General features: G+C 44.9%; 4 protein-coding genes across 5 annotated transcripts; 2 read left to right on the forward strand and 2 right to left on the reverse strand.

The window, feature by feature from the left end:
• Positions 1–22: 22 nt before the first annotated feature.
• On the reverse strand, positions 23–3,811 carry dtr (defective transmitter release). Its single transcript, XM_069045605.1, has 4 exons — positions 3,576–3,811; positions 2,946–3,501; positions 2,744–2,894; positions 23–2,694 (listed from the first exon to the last, which is right to left on the reverse strand). Exons 1-4 carry the CDS (start codon positions 3,809–3,811, stop codon positions 50–52), a joined length of 3,588 nt encoding a protein of 1,195 aa, XP_068901706.1. The 3' UTR covers positions 23–49.
• LOC138129309 (tubulin gamma-1 chain-like) lies at positions 3,810–5,642 on the forward strand. The gene is made up of 4 exons (XM_069045609.1): positions 3,810–3,951; positions 4,004–4,490; positions 4,680–5,301; positions 5,349–5,642. Exons 1-4 carry the CDS (start codon positions 3,903–3,905, stop codon positions 5,538–5,540), a joined length of 1,350 nt encoding a protein of 449 aa, XP_068901710.1. The 5' UTR covers positions 3,810–3,902; the 3' UTR covers positions 5,541–5,642.
• Positions 5,602–8,527, forward strand: LOC138129311 (ATP synthase subunit C lysine N-methyltransferase). 2 transcript variants are annotated; one of them, XM_069045611.1, is made up of 5 exons: positions 5,602–5,736; positions 7,683–7,800; positions 7,851–8,030; positions 8,078–8,259; positions 8,305–8,527. In XM_069045611.1, the coding sequence occupies exons 2-5, from the start codon at positions 7,716–7,718 to the stop codon at positions 8,473–8,475; spliced, it is 618 nt and encodes a 205-aa protein (XP_068901712.1). In that variant the 5' UTR covers positions 5,602–5,736; positions 7,683–7,715; the 3' UTR covers positions 8,476–8,527. The 2 variants fall into 2 exon arrangements, with proteins under 2 accessions (XP_068901712.1, XP_068901713.1); XM_069045612.1 differs by lacking the exon at positions 5,602–5,736 and adding an exon at positions 7,491–7,629.
• Positions 8,528–8,901: 374 nt separating this feature from the next.
• LOC138129304 (uncharacterized) lies at positions 8,902–18,969 on the reverse strand. The gene is made up of 3 exons (XM_069045604.1): positions 18,752–18,969; positions 10,184–18,423; positions 8,902–10,133 (listed from the first exon to the last, which is right to left on the reverse strand). The coding sequence occupies exons 1-3, from the start codon at positions 18,768–18,770 to the stop codon at positions 9,003–9,005; spliced, it is 9,390 nt and encodes a 3,129-aa protein (XP_068901705.1). The 5' UTR covers positions 18,771–18,969; the 3' UTR covers positions 8,902–9,002.
• Between the last annotated feature and the right edge of the window lie 91 nt (positions 18,970–19,060).

A 19,060-nucleotide genomic window follows, 5' to 3' on the forward strand; every position in this document is an offset into this window, starting at 1 on the left:
CGTGTAGGAATAAAGTGACAGCAAATTTTAACACTTTATTTCTAGCAAATTACATATCGTTAGCTAACTGCAATTCTAGAGTGCACGCAACTTCCCTTTTAACAATGGGAAGAATCAATTCTTCCTGGCTCATATTCTTATTTTCTGATTCTGTCTCTTGTACATCTATTCCATCTTCACTTCCAGTTACAATTTCCTGTGCTTTTCCATCTACTAAATCTCCACCTTCTTCCCTTTCACTCGTTTTATCTGTGAGTGGAACTTGTTTCTCTTCATCTGTATGATCTTCACTTTTCTTTTCGTTAATGTTTTGCTTTTCTTCTAGAACTTCTATTTCTCCTGTCAGTTTTATTTTTTCCATACCTTCATCTATAGCTGGAACTTCTTTGTGCTCATCTGCAAAATCTTCATTAGCTTCCACTTTCTCTTCCAAAGCTCTTCTTCGCCCTCTTATCAATTCCATTTCTTTTTTATTGTCTTTGTCTTCGTCTTCTTTGTCTTCATCTGCGTGATCTTCAGTGTTAATTATCTTCTTGTCAACGTCTTGCTTTTCTGTTCTTTTCTCTGTCAGTTTCACTTCTTCATCTAAAACTGATACTTGTTCGTCATCTCCATTAGCGTCTAAATCTTCATTTTTTCTTCTTCCTCTCAATTTTACAATTTTAATGTCTTCATCTTCAACAGGAGTTTGTCCGTCTTTATTTGTATGATCTTTTTTGATAATATTCTCGACTTCAATTTCACTTTTAACTTCCTTCTTCTCTTCTAAATCTTCACCTTTTCCTCTCATCTTCGTCTTCTTGATAAACTCTTCGATGCTTTCGCAGAAAGTCGCCATGTCTTTTCTCAGGTTGGCTATAGATCTGGCGATCATCCCACAGTTGTCTTCTTCATCGTCGTCGCTTTCTTCGCCGCTGGACAATTCACGTATCTTCGACGGTCTCAACACGACATCGTTTTCATCAATGTACTTCGGCGACATCACTGAAAAATCTCGATCTTTCTTCATTTCTTCGATTAATTCGTACAGTTCGTCGTCTTCGTCCACTTGTATTCTTCTCTTGATCGGTAACAAGATTCTTGTGTTTTCTTCTTTTATCTTCAGCTTCCAGTCGAGGATCTCTCTGTAATTCCGGTCGGGATTGGCTCTGTCGATTTCTTCGACGTACAGAGGTCGGGGCATGTCTTCTTTGGTGATGACTCTATCCAGAGTTTGGAGTCTCACGTGACCGTCGTTCCGATCCAGGAGGTGGTCAAACTCGGTACTAGTCGACGTATCCAGTTCTTCGTAGTAGCACTTTTCTTCTTCTTCAGAGTCGCCTTCCGTCTCTCTGGACATGTTATTTATGGCTTCGACTAGTTTTCTTCCCAAACTGTTTTCGTCTTCGTTTCCCTTATTAGTCGCATCTTCTTTGCATCCTTCTTCAATAACAGTAACAACTTCTCTTTCAGAATTTTCGATCTTATCTTCAGGAACATCAACGACAGAACAGACATCTTTTTCTTCATTTTTGCAATTCAACTCGTTTGCCATTTTGTCGACAGCTTCAACCAGTCTTCTTCCCAAGTTGTCAAAATCTTCTTCAACTTTTTCGGTGCTTCCTTCTTCGCAAGCCTCATCCACTTCCTTATCTTCACGGTTGACCTCACTAACATCATCTTCATTTTTAGGTATATTGGAATTAATTTCTTTTGCTATTTTATCCACAGCTGCTACTAGTTTTCTTCCTAAACTTTCTATATCTTCACTCGTGTTTCTTTTTTCTTCACCGGACCCAAATGTTTCGCCCAAATTTTTATTTTCTTCGCTCTCCACACCAACGTCATCTTCAGACCTTGTAATTTTCAGTGCATCATTTAGATTTTCTTCAGTATCTTCAATTTTGTCTTCATCTGAAATTTTCTTCGAAACTTCACCTTCTGGTAATCCATCATTTTCCTCTGTTCTTTCTTCCATTTCATTAGAAATTATGACATCGTTGTGTGTCATCAAGCTTTTGTTTTCAGTGGTACTACGCTCTATGTCGTCCTCCATACCGGACATATTTTTTTCTTTTTCTTTTTGCAAACCATCTGCTCCAACATTTTTTTTATCCTCTGTAGCCATCCTACTTTGTTCATTTCCACCAATCACATCTTCATTTTCTTCTTTACAAATATCTTCTTTACCAACTTCTTCGGTAATTTTCTCAGTTTCTTCTTGCTCAACATCGGAGTTAATAAGGTTTTCTTCCCGTTTACCCTCATTTTCTTCAAGATATTCAATCGCCATCATATTTTTAAAACACTCGGTCAAATCTTCATCATCACCCTTTTTCTCGACCTCTTGCAGTAGTTCCTGCAACTTCGTCGCATCCAAATTATGATCCGTTTTCTTCACCCTGTTATCCACCTTTTCTTCACTTCCACCACCACATTCTTCATCTTTGATTTCTTCAACTAACAATTTCCTCTCCCTCGCTACTCTCGGATCAAAATCGAAAATCCTCTCTCTGTACGCTGAATAATCTTCACTAGTCTGTCTCTCCTGCATGAAGTTATCTTCTGCTTCTTCTTCGTCGTCGTTGTCGTCGCTGCTTTCTTCACCCTTATCTTCACTTTCCGAGTCGGCGACCGACGCCCCCACTCCGCTGTCACTGTGCGACATCTGTCGGGCCATTTCGGCTCTTCTCCTGTCCCTCATCCTGATCAAAGCTGTGACCAAGGTTACGTCCAGCTCAGGTTAAAACGTCAAAGTACTCACCGTCCACGCTTTCGGTGATCTTCCTTTGTTCCCTCTCTATCCAGCGTTGTCTTTCCGCGTTTTCTTCGGCGATGCCCCCGCGCCCCCAAGCTTCGGCGCATGCGCGGTCTCGGGGAAACACCGGACGGTCGTCCAAGTACCGGAGATTTTTCTAAACCAGATGGCGCTCTATACGTCAAAAATTCGCGATTTTGATACTTACGCACGCCAAGATCATGGTTTTTCGGTACGCTGGGATTTTTCTGATGACGGGGTTTCCCATAAGATTCAAAACTCGAAGTTCGGGCATTTTTCCCAAAATTTCCACAACCAAAGGATTTTCGATGTGATTGTTTGACAGGTCGAGAACTGACAGTTCGAGGAGCTGCGCCAAATGTTCCAAGTCTTCAATTATTTCGATGTAGTTGTGGGACAGGTTTAAGCTGTGCAGTTGTTTGATACAATCGAGGTTTTCAATTTTTTTGACTTGGTTGTGGGACAAATTCAGGTTGTCCAAAATTGGACAATTCTCCAGATTTTCGATCTTCCGGATCAGATTGTAATGCAGGAACAAGCTGCGCAACTGTTTTTGGTTGTCCAGTCCGCTGATTTTTCTGATTCCGTTGTTCTCCAACCAGAGACACTTCAAACCTGTGTATTCTTCTAAATTCTCAATATATGAGAAACCCTTGAAGTGTAAGTAGAGGACGTCGTTTAGGTGCGGGGTGCGGTACAACTTGTGCTCCTTGCACTGCTGCACGAGAAACTCTTTCGTCATCCTGAAAAATTATGTGTTACGGTCGTATCCTCAGTACGCTCCTGTTCAAATTTGCAAAACCCTCCGAACACTCACCTAGGCGATTTGAACACACCCTTCAGCCCATATTGGGGGTTTTCTTCGTGTTCCGGTGGTTTTTCCGCAAGCACGGACATTTTCTTTTCGTAAATATTGATAAAACAATTCAATTTTCCCTCTTGGAAACTGTCAATCGATCGACCAATCACAATGCTAGAATTCCAACCAACTGCGCCGTACTCGAATTCCAGCCAATCGGGTCGCGTCCTGCTGTGTTTAAATTTTGGGCGCATTCAAACTGTCAAACCTGTCATTTGTATCAATTATTTTATAAAATAAAAAAATATTGTTTAAATCTCGTCGTGTCATTAACAAACCGGCAAGATGCCATGTGAAATGATAACCCTGCAGCTGGGCCAGTGCGGCAATCAGAGTGAGCCTCCAATTTTAGTTTGTATTTTGAGGTTATGTTGTGTAAATTTTAGTCGGTTTCGAGTTTTGGAAGCGTTTGTGTGCCGAACACGGCATCAATCCTGAGGGAATCCTCGAGGACTTCGCCACCGAAGGTATCGACCGGAAAGACGTGTTTTTCTATCAAGCGGATGACGAGCACTACATACCCCGCGCAGTTTTACTCGATCTTGAGCCCCGAGTAATCAACACAATTCTAAACTCACCGTACTCGAAGCTATACAATCAGGAGAACGTGTTTTTGTCGAAGAATGGGGGCGGCGCGGGGAACAACTGGGCGTCTGGATATTCCCAAGGCGAGAAACTGAACGAAGAGATTTTTGACATCATAGACAGAGAAGCGGACGGGAGCGACAGTTTAGAGGGGTTCGTCTTGTGCCATTCGATTGCGGGGGGCACCGGATCGGGGATGGGGTCCAATATTCTCGAAAAACTCTCTGACAGGTTCCCCAAGAAACTAGTCCAGACATACAGCGTTTTCCCGAATCTCGACGAAATCAGGTAATTTACATTTTCTTCAAAAACATCTCAAACAAAATTGCGAATTAAATTGACGTAACTCGTGCGCGGGTTTAATTGGTTGATTCAAAATTGACATTTCGTCGCCCAATAGGAACACACATCGGCGATCACGTGATCACAATGTTACCAGAAATCACCAAATATCCCTAAATTGCGCCCCCTTTTCAGTGATGTGGTGGTGCAGCCCTACAACTCCCTTCTCACTTTGAAGCGTCTAACCGAATCGGCCGACTCGGTCGTGGTCCTGGACAACACAGCTCTCAATCGCATCGCCGCCGACAGACTCCGAATCCAGAACCCCACTTTCACACAAATCAACAGTCTCGTGAGCACCATCATGTCCGTGTCGACCACGACGCTGCGCTACCCCTCTTACATGAACAACGATCTGATGGGTCTCCTCGCCCCCTTGATTCCCACCCCACGTCTCCACTACCTCATGACGGGCTACACTCCCCTATCCACGGACACAGACGAGGTGAACGTGCGTAAAACAACTGTCCTGGACGTGATGCGGCGCCTCCTCCAACCCAAAAACATGATGGTGTCGGCGTCGCAAGACCGCAACTCCCAACACTGTTTCATCTCGATTTTAAACATAATACAAGGCGAGGTGGACCCCACTCAGGTGCACAAGTCTCTACAGAGGATCCGCGAAAGGAAACTGGCGCAGTTTATACCGTGGGGCCCCGCAAGTATACAAGTTGCGCTCTCTAGGAAGTCGCCGTATATTCAGACGGCTCATCGGGTTTCAGGACTCATGCTTGCCAACCACACAAACATCAGCTCGGTAGGTTGGTAGGACTGTCGAATGCAGTATGAATGACAGTTTTGTAGTTGTTTGACAGGGCCCTGGTCCAGTACGACAAGCTGCGGAAGAGGGAGGCCTTTCTGGATCAGTTTCGCAAAGAGGAGATGTTCAAGGACAATCTGGACGAGTTGGATTCCAGTCGGGAAGTCGTCCAGGATCTAGTCGACGAGTACACCGCCGCCACCAGGGAAGACTACTGCACCTGGGGGCAGAATTAAGTTGCCATACGAGTGTGTTAATCAAGCTCTCTGTTGTATATTTTATTAACGTTGTAGGTTGTAAGCGCGTTAACTTTATAATAAAACGTTTGTTTAGAAGTTTTTCTTGCGCAATGTTGGCACCACTGAATGTGCCTAGACCAGTAGACGTCAGGTCTTTACTAGGAGCGGTACAAGTTGACAGTTTAAATGTCACGTGAGTATCCCACTACCATTTTAAAATTTGTTTGCCAGTCAAGGTCTAGGCGAGGCGTACTTTGAACGTTGTTTTGTTTATTTATTTTTAATTGCGATGACGTGCACCGTGCTCATTTTTTTATTGGTGTGTCATTTCCAAGTGTTTCGTTAATCACTGTCGGTACCAATTGCTCTAAGTCAATTTAAAACAATTGAATGTGGACAATTGACAGTTCACTAAATAATTAAATGGTTCGCAATGACAACAAGTTCAGCGTTTTTTAAACGATGCGTGTTTGTGTTTTTAGCCTGACAGGCGCACTAGAGATAAGTTATCTTATCTCAGAGTTACTTCAAAATTGACAGTGGCAGATCCACACCAAAACAAATACAGTTTGGTACCAGGATGGGTTCCACAGTGAGTACAATCCTAAGAATTCGGAATTTGACTGACTGTGACGTGAGTTCGGTGTACGTGTACGACATTGACAGTTTTGATTTTGGTACCAACTCGCGTCCGGATAAGGTACTGAATGGGGCCTCGATCCCTGCCAATAGTTGCATCGAACGAACGATAGACGTCACTTCGATCGCCTCAAACTGTCCATTTTCCATGAAAATGATGTTCCGCAACGGTTCTGAAGACGTCATCAGATTGCACTACAAGTGCGTCTACGACAGTACCGAACCGAGCTTCAGACATTTAACAAGATCACACCGTATATATTATAAGAAGGCCGGGCCTCGAGTGTTGGAGATCATCCTTGAGAATACGGAACAACAGAAGGAGAACATCAGAGCGGTGGAGTTGAATCGGGAGGGGAGCAAGTTGATGGCGGCGGGGAAGTACCACGAGGCGTCAATCAAGTTCATGGAAGCGACCCAGAGAGCAACCCAGAGCGAAACTGTGGCTGTGATACAAAATAACTGTCAAAAGCTGAAAGACTTCAGGGAGAGCGTAGATGTGGATAAGAGGGCGAAAGGGTTGAACAACGAGGGTTTGCAGCTGTTGAGGGCGAATAAGTTTAACGAGGCGCTGAAGAAGTTCAGGGAGGGACTGGAACTGGCGAAGAGTACAGAGACGCTGAGTCTCATCGAGGACAATTTGAAAATCGCGAAAGAAGCAAAGGTGAATCAAGACGCGAAGAAATTGAATCAAGAAGGGTTGATCTTGAGGAAGGATAATCAAAACGAGGCAGCGTTGCTGAAGTTCGACGAGGCCCTTAGAATCGCAATAGACAATAAGTTGATCAATTCGGTCAAAACGAACAAGGCCGACACTCTCAAGAGAGAAGGCGGGAGGCTTCTGGAGGAGGCCTGGGGCATAGAGATGTCGGCGCCCGACGAGGCCATCCACGAGTTCTCCAAAGCCAAATTTCTCTTCCAACAAGCTGACAGCGTCAAGCCTAGCCCCGAATGCCTCAACAACATTGCTCTGATCGACTGCCGAATCGAGGGGAGCAGGTACTTCAACATGGCCCTCCAGTTGGAGAACGAGGGGTCGCACCTCATCGACAAGACCGTCCAGTCGGAACTATCCCAAGACTGCAAAATAGCCAAAGACAAGTACGAAGAGGCGTGGAAGAGGTACAAAGAAGCGAGGAATAAATTTGAAGAGGGGCGCAAGATCGGCGATGCGAATTTCGACCGGTGGTTGGCGCTGATCGATCAGGCGCTCCAAGCCATCGAGAAAATACTCAACGAATTAGAAAAGGCTGAACTTGAGATCGCTCTCGTCACGAATCCTACCTGAAAGGGGAATTGAGGGTTTTGTTTGGGTTCTAGGTTATGTCAAACGTGTCCGATCTAACCACACTTTTTGTACGATTATGTGAATAAAATAAATTATTGTTACATAAGCGTTTAGTTTCTTAAAAATATTCGCCGGAATGAGTGAATCTCAGTTGCAATTGTACGATTCTGGTGTGTTATCTGAATTGAGTCGACCCAACCTCACTTTTTCAGATGGCGACAATATAAACCAGATGAGTTTCAATCATGAGTCTTCCGGTCGAATTCACAACTTATAACGACAACTCGTCGAAAACAAGTCTCTCTGGTAAGATTCTCCTCGGAGTGACGGGTAAGACCGCGACTTAACCTCAAACCACCCCTTTTGAGAAATCACTTCAGGGAGCGTAGCTCTGGGGCTCAGCGTAATCAGCGCATCATTCGTAAGTCCCGCGTTTAGAAAATTCTGTCTTCCGTACATCCCCGCCACTAGAACTCAAATCTCCAATATTTTGCAAGCTCTCGAAGGGCGCCGCGGCACTCTACTTGACTTGGGCTCAGGAGACGGCCGAATCGTTCTAGGTCTGGACACAAATAATCTCATTCCAATATTAATCGATTGATTGTAGAAGCGGCGAAACGCAATTTGGTAGCTCACGGGGTCGAGTTGAACATTTGGTTGGTTCTTTACTCGAAGCTGGACGCCTTGCGTAAGGGTCTTACCAACAAAACCATTTTTTATCGCAGAGACTTGTGGAAGTTTCATGTGGGGAAGTACGACAATATTGTCATTTTCGGGGTGGAGCAAATGGTAGGTAGTTGATTGTCTTAAAATGTACTCGAATAGGTGTTCTAGATGGGCGATTTGGAGGTGAAATTTGATTCGCAGTGCAAAAATGGGTGCAATGTTGTGGCTTGTCGGTTTCCCTTGCCTAATAAAAGACCCACGAGGACTATCGGGCACGGTATTGACACCGTGTGGATCTATGAATTTAATAGCCCACGAAGAAAATCTTTAGATTTATAGTACGACAAACTATACATTTTAATCTGTTTAAATAAATTAATTTTAATAATTATTTATTCAAAATGTAAATTCCCCACGCGTGGATTATGTTGGCAGCAGTGTTGCGTCCAGTTATACATGTTGGTAACCGTGATTTACTTGACAGATTTGTTCAAAAGTGTTGCGTGTAATAAATTATTTTCTTGCATCAAATTTAAACCGCACAGTTGGTTAAATCGAAAGTGAATACTTCACGGTAATTAAAAACAGTACCCACCACCGGAATTGGAGATGTGATGGGATTTTGTGTGATGCTGCACATGATACTACCTGGAAGAAAGTTTAATCTAAGGTAAGGCCTTGAAACGTTGCAAAATTTGCAATTTACAAGTTTTAAACCTTTGCATTTAATATATTTTATCCAATCGCTAAGTGAAAGAGTTATTTCTCAAATCATCTATTTTCTGTCACCAATAAAAACAAACATAGTAGATATTCTGTATAACGATTAATGTAACCTAAGTGTCCTGTCTTCCTGAGCCTCCGGTCTAAAGGTAGTACATGGGATGAGTCTTCTCGAAGTACTCGTCTATCCCGAAGGGGTTGTCACCCAGCGGCAGGTCGTCCATGTCGATTGTCGTCGTGTTCAAGTAGATTTTCGCCCTTTGCATGGCCACCCGGGCGTAGTAGATCGGCGCAGGGCTGCTGACCGCTTTGTTGGTGACAGCTGGCAAGTAGCACAAATAATTGGCCAATTGCTGTGCGTCGTTATTAGACAACCCGTTCTCGTCGTGGATGGTGTCGAACCTGGTGGGCCTGGCCGTCCCCGCCTTGGTCTGGTGCGGCTGCAAATAAAAATTCTGCGTGGTGGGGTCCGTGATGATGTTGTCCACGCAAGTCCCAGGCGGCGGATTCCAGTAGAACTGCCTGTCGTGCATCCTCTGGAAGAACCTGGTGTGGTGACACTTCCGCGCCAGGATCATCGTGAGCGCCGGAGACACATCCGGGCACACCTCAGCGCACGCCATCTTGATCGCCTCCACCTCCAGCGCCCTGATCTTGTCGAACTTAACCGGGGCGCAGTCCCTAAAATAGAAAATCCTGGCGGGGGCGACGTTGTTTTTCGTTATGAAGGTGCGCAGTTTCTCGACGGTGATCTCTTTCAGCTGCTCGATGGTGGTCCCCGGGGACGTCTCGTCGGTCAGCAGACACCTGGGGTACTGCAAGCGGTAGGTGTTGTTGTATTTGGTGGCGGTAAGGTCTTCGGAGGCCGTGACGGCCACCACGATCGGCTTGGTGGTGACCCCCGGGCCGGGGAACTGCACGTTGGCGCCCATCACCATGGTGGGGACTCTGTTTATGTGGTCCAGGTACAAGAGCTTGTGGTTGACGCCGTTGGTCTTGACGTTGATCTTCATCAGGAGGTGTCTGATCACGAACTCGTTCAGGTCGTCCAAGGTTTCCCGCATGATGCACTGGGTCAAACATCCGGCGGAGAGCTCAGCGCACTTTTTTACGGTGTAGTAGGACCATTTGCGTTGCTCGAGGACCACGACCAGCAGCTGGAGCCACTTGTTTTCGTTCAAGAAATTCTGCAAGGGAACTTCTTCGGTCGTCATCGTGGTCCATGCTGTTGGTTCGTCGAACCTCATCCCGTACTCTGGCGCTTTTGAAATCAACTGCGAAAAAACACCCAAGTCATTTTGGTTTTACCAATTTTGTGTTTTACCTGAGTACTCAGATGTTTAGCCAAGCTGTCAAAATCTTCTATTGTCTTCCCTACATACACTATTTTCCAATATTTGATCACTTTTGGTACTAAAAATGGTTGACTGTCCCATCCACTGTAGACGGGCCTCGCTATGCCTTTCAACAGCAAATCCGGACCTTCCAGTATTCTCCCCTCCACTTTCTCGTACTCGTTGCTGATCGAAAACCCAAACTCTCTGACAAATCGATTGGTATTATGCCCAAGCTCATTCATCAGAGCATCCAACTTCTTTTTGTGCTCCTCGCACACCGTCGACGAATGTTTGACCATTCCAGCTCTCACACTCCCCAACTCTTTGAAGTTGTTGATAGGTTGGCCCACGTGAAGGGTGCAGCAGGTGATGGGGACGTAGATGGTCTTGTTTTTCGTGCCCAACCAGACAGTCGGCATCTCGGGTTCTCTCACGGTCAAGCCCAACACCGTGGTGAAGTACTCCTCGACGGTGATCTCTTCCCCTTTCCGCATAAACGTCGTCTTAGAAGGACAGTCTTTAAGACCCACAACTCGGTACGTCTTGTACCTTGCTCCGCTCCTTCTTTGGTACCTCAGCTTCATCCCCGTCAGGAAATAGCTCACTTCGTTCTTCTCCGCTTCCGTTATGACATCTGTGGACTTTGGTGGGCGGTACATGCGGCTTATTATCCCTCTCACCGTTTGGAGCAAAGGGGCTTGCGCCGTGAATGTCATGCAGGCGACGTCCACGTTCAAGAACGGGATCCACCCTTTGGACACGCTCTGGCGCCCTCCGACGTGCAGTAAAGTGCTGGGGCTCAGTTCGGCGTACTTCAAGTGCTTCCGGAAGAAGAAGCGCCTGCCGTAGGAGAGGAAGTGGCCTACGTAGGTCTGTTTGAAGATCTCTTCGAGGAGCTTGAACGCTTCCTCCTCACGTGGGTGGTTTTGCTGGAGATCCTGCAGTGGTGACAAGTCTACAATGCCGCTCAGCTTTACGGTGACGAAGAAGTGGCGTTTCTTGCGGGCCTTGCGCCAGGGCCTCACCAGCGAGGCCAGGCAGTCGTTCGCCAAAGGTAGTTTCTTCGCGCTGTAGAGGACCCCTGGTGGGGAAAATGTCGGGAAGTAATTGCGGTAGAATTGCCTTCGGACCTCCTCCATTAGTCTTCCTTCAGCTGTTCTGGGAATGTCTCCGGGTATTATCGTCACGTCGTAGCGATAAGCGTATGTGAGGGGTCCAACGTCTACGCGGAAGTGGTTGGTGTCGAGCATGATCCTCTGGCCCTTGGTACCGAGCTTGTTCATCAGCCGCCCTCTTATTTTGTTCAGAGTTGCTGTTGATTCCATCAAAAATGTCGCGGATGGTTTAGGGGATTCACAAATTTCCGGTGAAGATGGTCGAGGAGGTCGGAGAGCTGGAGGACAGAGGAAGGAAAAGTCTGGCGGACGTAGTGCATCTTCATCTTCTTCTTTACCTTCGGGTATTGTAGCTCCGACGTAAGTAGAGTATGCGGCTTGAGGGAGAACCGGTAGCATCTGTGGAACTTGAGGGGGGTATGGTGGATAAACAACTCCACCGGGATATGGTTGCGTTTGTGGTCCAGCCGGATATAGTTGAGTTTGTGATGGATATTGTGGCACTCCCATGGGATAAACTGCTGGGCCGAATTGTTGTGTTTGTGGTGGATAGAGCGAAGGGCCAAATTGCTGTGGTAGTGGTGATGGAGGAGGAGTAGGCCTCGGGGTTCGGAAGCTTGCCCAGCTTGGGGGGACCAGTTCCCAGACCTTGGACAAATTCGGCGAGGGGATGTACGTTCTTTGATCCAATCCGACATCTCTATAATAAACGGGACCTCTTTCGCTTTCGGCAGTGTCAGGACGTTCAGGTCGTTCAGGTCTTTTCGGTTCCGAGGATGGTGGTTTCGGTTCTGATTTACCTTTAGTCCATGTTCCGCTGGCTGGTGGCGGAGGTAGACTCCTAAATGGTCCCGGAGCTGGACTGGCACCACTTCTAGGAGTCGATGGAACTGACCAAGGGTTCTCTGAAGGTGCTTCGATTCCCCAAGGTTCTGGCTCGACAAAGTCTTCCTCTCTTTGTGGCCAATTTGGGGGTCTTGGGAATTGCGTACGTCGATGTCTTTGTCGTCGACCTCTTGGTCGTTGAGGTTGGCTTCTGGATTGCCGCCGTGGAGCGGTGGGTTCTTGAGGTGCACGGGCGACTTGTTGAGTTGGACCACCCATTTGTTGCGGTGGACGAGATGGACCGCTCACTTGCTCCGGTGGACCGGCATATTGTTGAGATGGACCGCTCACTTGCTCCGGTGGACCGGCGTATTGTTGAGACGGACCGCTCACTTGTTGCGGTGGACCGGTGTACTGTTGAGATGGACCGCTCACTTGCTCCGGTGGACCTGTGTATTGTTGAGATGGACCGCTCACTTGTTGCGGTGGACCGGGGTATTGCTGTAGTGGACCTGTGAACTGTTGAACCGGGGCTGTGAATTGTTGAGTCGGAACAGTGAACTGTTGAGTTGGAGCGGCGTATTGTTGAGTTGGAGCGGCGTATTGTTGAGTTGGAGCGGCGTATTGTTGAGTCGGAACAGTGTATTGTTGAGTCGGAACAGTGTATTGTTGAGTCGGAACAGTGAATTGAGTTGGAGCGGTGAATTGTTGAGTTGGATCGACGAATTGTTGAGTCGGAACAGTGTATTGTTGAATTGGAGCCGCGAATTGTTGAAACGGAGCGGTGAATTGCTGAGGTTGCATTGCAAGTGGTTGAGGTTGCATTACGACTTGTTGAGGTTGCATTACGACTTGTTGAGGTTGCATTACGACTGGTTGAGGTTGCATTACGAGTGATTGAGGTTGATATGCGAACGGCTGTAGCTGAATTGCGTATGGCTGAGGTGGAATTGCATATGACTGAGGTGGAGGTGCATATGACTGAGATGGAATTGTGAATGTCGTTACTTCTGCAGCTTTAACCTCTTTCTTTTCTTTTGTACTACTTGGTTCTTGTTGAGGTAGAGATGGAATTGAGGTTACTTCTGGACTTTCAACTTTCGTCTCTTCTCCTTCCTCCTCTTCTTCTATGTCACTGGATTCTTCTTCTATGTCGCTAGATTCTAGCTGAGGTGGAGATGTTATTTCTTGACTTTCAACCACTCTCTCCCCTGCTTTCTCCTCTTCCTTTATGTAACTAGGCCCTGGCTGAGGTGAAGATGGAGTTGAGAATGTTGTTTCTTCTGAACCTTCCATCTCCTCTTCTTCCTCTTCCTCTATTTCACTAGGTTCCTGCTGAGGTGGGAGTGGAGCTAAGACTTCTACTTCTAGACCTTCAGGCTCTCTCTCTTCTTTTTCCTCTCTCTCCTTTGTACTAGCTTCTAGCTGGAGTTGAGGTGGAGGGGGAGATATGGATGGTGTTACTTTTGGACCTTCAATCTCTCTCTCCTCTTCTTCCTTTTCCTCTTGTTCACTAGGTTCCGGGTGAATTGGAGGTGGAGTCGAAATTGATGTTACTTCTGAACTTTCAACCTGTCTCTCTTCTCCTTCTTCCTCTTCCTCTTTTTCAATAGGTTTTCGCTCAGGTAAAGGTGGCGTTGAGATTAATGTTACTTCTTCTCTGTCAGCCTCCCTCTCTTCTGCTTCCTCCTCTTTACTAGGTTTTAGCTGAGGTGGAGGAGAAGTCGTGACTCTCTTCTCTCCTTCTTCCTCTTCCTCTTTTTTGCTAGGCTCTGGCTGAGGTGGAGCTGTGTGTAACTGTTCTTCTGGCTTTTTCTCGTCGTCCCTTTTTTCACTAAGTTCTTTCCGAACTGACGTTATAGAAAACGTTAGGGGTGCCCCAGGAACACTTGGTACAGGTGTCCATTTTATTTTTTTGCGGCGTTTAGTTCGACCAGGTTCTTGCTGAAGTGCGTCCTCAGATGAAATTATTTCTGGACTTTTAAGGAATTCTGGCTGAGTTGCGACTGCAACAGGTGTTTTAACCTTTTCTGTTTCTCCTTTTTCCTTTTCCTGTTTTTTTCTACGCCTTGGCCGAGGTGGAGTTTTGAGTGACGTTACTTCGGCAGTTTTAACCTCTCTCTTTTCTCCTTTCTCCTCTTTTATTTTACTAGATTCTGGCTCAGCTGGAGGTGGAATTGAGATTGATGTTACTTCTGCACTTTCAACCTCTCTCTCTTTTCCTTCTTCCTCTTTCTCCTTTTTACTAGGTTCTAGTTGAGGAGCAGTTAGAGTTGATATTGATGTTACTTCTGGACTTTCAACTTCTTTCTCTTCTCCTTCCTCCTTTTCGTCTTCTTCACTAGGTTCTCGCTGAGGTGGAGGTGGCGTTGAGATTATTATTACTTCTTGTCTTTCAATCTTCCTCTCTCCTTCTTCCTCCTTTTCCTCTTTTTCACTAAGTTCTCGCTGAGGTGGAGGTGGCGTTGAGATTATTATGACTTCTTGTCTTTCAACCTTCCTCTCTTCTCCTTCCTCTTCTTTTTTCACTTGGCTAGGTTTTAGCAGAGGTGGAGAGATCAAAGATGTTACTTTTGAACCTTCAATCTCTCTTTCTCTTTTCTCTTTTTCCTCTTGTTCACTGGGCTCTCGTTCCGTTAGAGGAGTCGTCAATAATGTTATTTCTGGACTTTTAAGCTCACTCGTTTTTGCTTCCTCCTCTTCTTTTTTACTAATTTCTTGCTGAATTGGTGTTACATCTGGCCCAGGAACACTTGTTATAGGTTTCCATTTTATTTTTTTGCGACGTTTCGTTTGACCAGATTCTTGCTGAGGGAAGTCTCCGGATGAGATTATTTCTGGACTTTTAGGAAATTCTGGCTGAGTTTGAATTTCAGCAGGTGTTTTAACTTCTTCCTTTTCTCCTTTTTCCTTTTCCTGTCTTTTTCTACGCCTTGGCCGAGGTGGAGTTTTGAGTGACGTTACTTCTGGAGTTTTAACCTCTGCCTTTTCTCCTTTTTCCTTTTCCTCTATTTTACTAGATTCTGGCTCAGGCGCAGGTGGAGTTAAGATTGATGTTACTTCTGCACTTTCAACCTCTCTCTTTTCTCCTTCTTCCTCTTTTTCCATTTGAGTAAATTCTTCCTGAAGTGGAGGTGGAATTGAGACTGTTATTACTTCTGGACCTTCAACCTCTTTCTCTTCTTTTTTCGCTTTCTCCTCTTTTTCCGCTTTCTCCTGTTTACTAGGTTTCAGCTGGAGTGGAGGTGGCGTTGAGATTATTATTACTTCTTCTCTTTCAACCTTCCTCTCTTCTTTTTCCTCTTTCTCCATTTCACTAGGTTTTAGCTGAACTGGAGGTGGCGTTGAGATTATTATTACTTCATGTCTTTCAACCTTCCTCACTTCTTCTTCCTCCTCTTTCACCTCTTTACTAGGTTCTAGCTGAATTGGAGATGTGAATGGTGTTACTTGTGGACCTTCAGCCTCTCTCTCCTCTTTTTCTTTTTCCTCTTTTTCACTAGGTGGAGATACAGTTAAGATTGATGTTACTTCTGCACTTTCTACCTCTTTCTCTTCTCCCTTTTCCTCTATTTTACTAGGTTTTCGCAGCGGTGGAGAAGTTGTGAATCTCTTTTCTTCCTCTTCCTCTTTTTTACTAGTCTCTGGTTGAGGTGGAGGTATGTCTAAGTGCACTTCTGGCTGAGGTAGAGTTGTTGGTGACGGTCCTTCTGGCTTTTCTTGCGGAATTGGTGTTATATCTGGCCGAGGAGCACTTGCCATAGGTTTCCATTTAATTTTTTTGCGTCGTTTCGTTTGACCAGGTTCTTGCTGAGGTGAATCTCCAGATGATATTATTTCAGGACTTTTAGGAAATTCCGGCTGAGTCTGGATTTCAACAGGTGTTTTAACTTCTTCCTTTTCTTCTTTTTCCTCTTCCTGTGTCTTAATAGGCTTTAACAGAGGTGCAGTTGTAAGTAACGTTACTTCTGGAGTTTTAACACCTTTCTCTTTTCTCTTCTTCTTTCCCCTATCCTTTTCCCCTGGCAGCGGAAAATCTTCGAATGAAATTAGGACTTCTGGACGTTTTACACGTTTCTCCTTTCTCTCTTCCTTTTCTTTTTCTTTACTGGTCTTTGGCGGAGGTGCAGTTGTAAATGAGATTATTTCTGGACTTTTAACATCTCTTTCTTTTTCCTTTTTCTCTTCTTTTTGTTTACTGGGCCCTGGCAGCGGAACAGTTGTGAATGACGTTACTTCTGGACGTTTTACATCTTTCTCCTTTTCCTTTTTCTCTTCTTTTTCTTCACGGGTCTCTAGCTGTGGTGCAGTTGTAAGTGCGATTACTTCTGCACTTTTAACATCTCGTTCTTTTTCCTTTTCCTCTTCTTCTTCTTTACGGTGCGCTGGCTGAGGTACAACTGGCGTTACTTCTGGAGTTTCAACATCTTTCTCTTTTCTCTTTTCCTTTTCTTTACTGGGCCCTGGCGGAGGAACAGTTGCTTTCGGCATTACTTCTGGACGTTTTACATTTTTCTCCTTTTCCTTTTTCTCTTCTTTTTCTTCACAGGTCTCTAGCTGTGGTGCCGTAAGTGCGATTGCTTCTGGACTTTTAACATCTCGCTCTTTTTCCTTTTCCTCTTCTTTTTCTTTACGGGGCTCTGGCTGAGGTACTGAGGTCAATGGCGTTACTTCTGGAGTTTTAACATCTTTCTCTTCTTTCTTTTCCTTTCTCTTTTCTTCTTTTTCTTTAGTGGGCCCTATTACTTCTGGACGTTTTACTTCTTTCTCCTTTTTCTCTTCTTTTTCTTCACGGGTCTCTGGCTGTGGTGCAGTTGTAAGTGCGATTACTTCTGCACTTTTAACATCCCGTTCTTTTTCCTTTTCCTCTTCTTCTTTACGGGGCGCTGGCTGAGGTACAATTGTAACTGGCGTTACTTCTGGAGTTTCAACATCTTTCTCTTTTCTCTTTTCCTTTTCTTTACTGGGCCCTGGCGGAGGAACAGTTGCTTCCGACGTTACTTCTGGACGTTTTACATCTTTTTCCTTTTTCTCTTCTTTTTCTTCAGGGATCTCTGGCTGTGGTGCAGTTGTAAGTGCGATTACTTCTGCACTTTTAACATCTCGCTCTTTTTCCTTTTCTTCTTCTTTTTCTTTAAGGGGCGCTGGCTGAGGCGTTACTTCCGAAGTTTTAACATCTTTCTCTTCTTTCCTTTTCTTTCCCTTTTCCTTTTCTTTGCTGGGCCACATTACTTCTGGACGTTTTACTTCTTTCTCCGTATCCTTTTTCTCTTCTTTTTCTTCACGGGTCTCTGGCTGAGGTACAGTTGTAAGTAACGTTACTTCTGGAGGTTTAACATCTTTCTCTTTCTTCTTTTTCTTTCCCTTTTCTTTCTTTTCTTTACTGGGCCCTGACGGGGGAACAGTTGCTTTCGACGTTACTTCTGGACGTTTTACATCTTTCTTTTCTTCCTTTTTCTCTTCTTTTTCTTTACTGGGCCCTGGCGGGGGAACAGTTGCTTTCGACGTTACTTCTGGACGTTTAACATCTTTCTCTTCTCTCTTTTTCTTTTCCTTTTCTTTACTGGCCCCCATTACTTCTGGACGTTTTACTTCCTTCTCCTTTCCCTTTTTTTCTTCTTTTTCTTTACTGAGCCTTGGCGGAGGAACAGTTGCTTTCGACGTTGCTTCTGGACGTTTTACAGCTTTCTCTTTTCCCTTTTTCTCTTCTTTTTCTTTACTGGCCCCTGGTAGAGAAACAGTTGTAACTGGCGTTACTTCTGGAGTTTTAACATCTTTCTCTTTTCTCTTTTTCTTTCCCTTTTCTTTACTGGCCCCCATTTCTTCTGGACGTGTTACTTCTTTCTCCTTTTCCTTTTTCTCTTCTTTTTCTTTACTGGGCCCTGGCGGAGGAACAGGTGCTTTCGACGTTACTTCTGGGCGTTTCACATCTTTCTCCTTTCCCTTTTTCTCTTTTTTTTCTTTACGGATCTCTGGCTGAGGCGCAGTTGTAAGAGACGTTACTTCTAGACTTTTAACATCTCGTTCTTTTTCCTTTTTTTCTTCTTTTTCTTTACTGGTCCCTGGCGGAGGAACAGTTGCTTCCGGACCTTTTACTTCTTTTTCTTTTTTCTTTTCCTTTCCTGCACTGGGCCCTGGTTGAGCCGGAGTTCTTAATGATGTTACTTCTGGACCTTTAACATCTTTTTCCTTTTCCTCTTTCTTACTAGGCCCTGGCTGAGGTCCTGTCGTGGATGATGGGGTTGTAGAGGTCTTGCTTTCGGGACCTTTTGGCCCTTTCTTATCTCCTGTAGAAGATTTAAAAATCAGCTTTCAAAGAGTGCACGTGTGATAGTTTTTACGTCCAAACCAGTCCAAAAAAGTCCTTATCAACAGATTTTTTTTTAATTCATGCAAGCAAAAGAAGATAATTTTACCACGATAAGATAAACTCGACAAAAAATCCTACTTGAGTGGAAATTTGAAGAAATCTGCGGTTTCTCAGAATTTCCAAAAATCTTTTAAATCCAGAACTTCGGATTTTTGCACACCAACACTTTTCAAGTGGATCTTTTTTGGAACCGTTTTTGTACATCTCCTCTTTCAAAAGTTCTACTTCTTTAGGTACCTACTTACCTTTCTTTTTCTTTCCCATTTTCTCGACTACTGAACTATATCTTCAGTAAAATTCACAGTTTCACTCAGAAACACTTCTTTCACTTGTTGCAATTGTTTTCGCAGCCTGCTGCGATCGTCAAGTGTCGAACGTGTGCACGTTAAATGTGCGTTTGTGACCGCTAGAATGCGCCGTAGTTTCATTCTTGTCTGATATACAGGGCGAGTACTAAAACCTGTAGTACTTGGTCCCACTTGGTACCATGAAAACAACAAAGTCATTACTTTTTTTTTCTTTAAAATTCTACACTCAGGACATTTTACCATAGA

This window comes from Tenebrio molitor, chromosome 4 (assembly GCF_963966145.1).
Source record: "Tenebrio molitor chromosome 4, icTenMoli1.1, whole genome shotgun sequence".
Classification (NCBI taxonomy): Eukaryota; Metazoa; Arthropoda; class Insecta; order Coleoptera; family Tenebrionidae; genus Tenebrio; species Tenebrio molitor.

Excerpts from the sequence above, each read along its gene's own strand:
- dtr (XM_069045605.1), bottom strand. The coding sequence starts at position 3,811 with ATGCGCCCAAAATTTAAACACAGCAGGACGCGACCCGATTGGCTGGAA. Across the intron at positions 3,502-3,575 it reads GGTGTGTTCAAATCGCCTAG|GATGACGAAAGAGTTTCTCG; the intron begins GTGAGTGTTCGG and ends ATAATTTTTCAG. Across the intron at positions 2,695-2,743 it reads GATCACCGAAAGCGTGGACG|CTTTGATCAGGATGAGGGAC; the intron begins GTGAGTACTTTG and ends CCTTGGTCACAG.
- LOC138129309 (XM_069045609.1), top strand. The coding sequence starts at position 3,903 with ATGCCATGTGAAATGATAACCCTGCAGCTGGGCCAGTGCGGCAATCAG. Across the intron at positions 4,491-4,679 it reads CCGAATCTCGACGAAATCAG|TGATGTGGTGGTGCAGCCCT; the intron begins GTAATTTACATT and ends CCCCCTTTTCAG. Across the intron at positions 5,302-5,348 it reads ACCACACAAACATCAGCTCG|TTGTTTGACAGGGCCCTGGT; the intron begins GTAGGTTGGTAG and ends ACAGTTTTGTAG.
- LOC138129311 (XM_069045611.1), top strand. The coding sequence starts at position 7,716 with ATGAGTCTTCCGGTCGAATTCACAACTTATAACGACAACTCGTCGAAA. Across the intron at positions 7,801-7,850 it reads GATTCTCCTCGGAGTGACGG|GGAGCGTAGCTCTGGGGCTC; the intron begins GTAAGACCGCGA and ends AAATCACTTCAG. Across the intron at positions 8,260-8,304 it reads TTTTCGGGGTGGAGCAAATG|ATGGGCGATTTGGAGGTGAA; the intron begins GTAGGTAGTTGA and ends TAGGTGTTCTAG.
- LOC138129304 (XM_069045604.1), bottom strand. Across the intron at positions 10,134-10,183 it reads CTAAACATCTGAGTACTCAG|TTGATTTCAAAAGCGCCAGA; the intron begins GTAAAACACAAA and ends GTTTTTTCGCAG.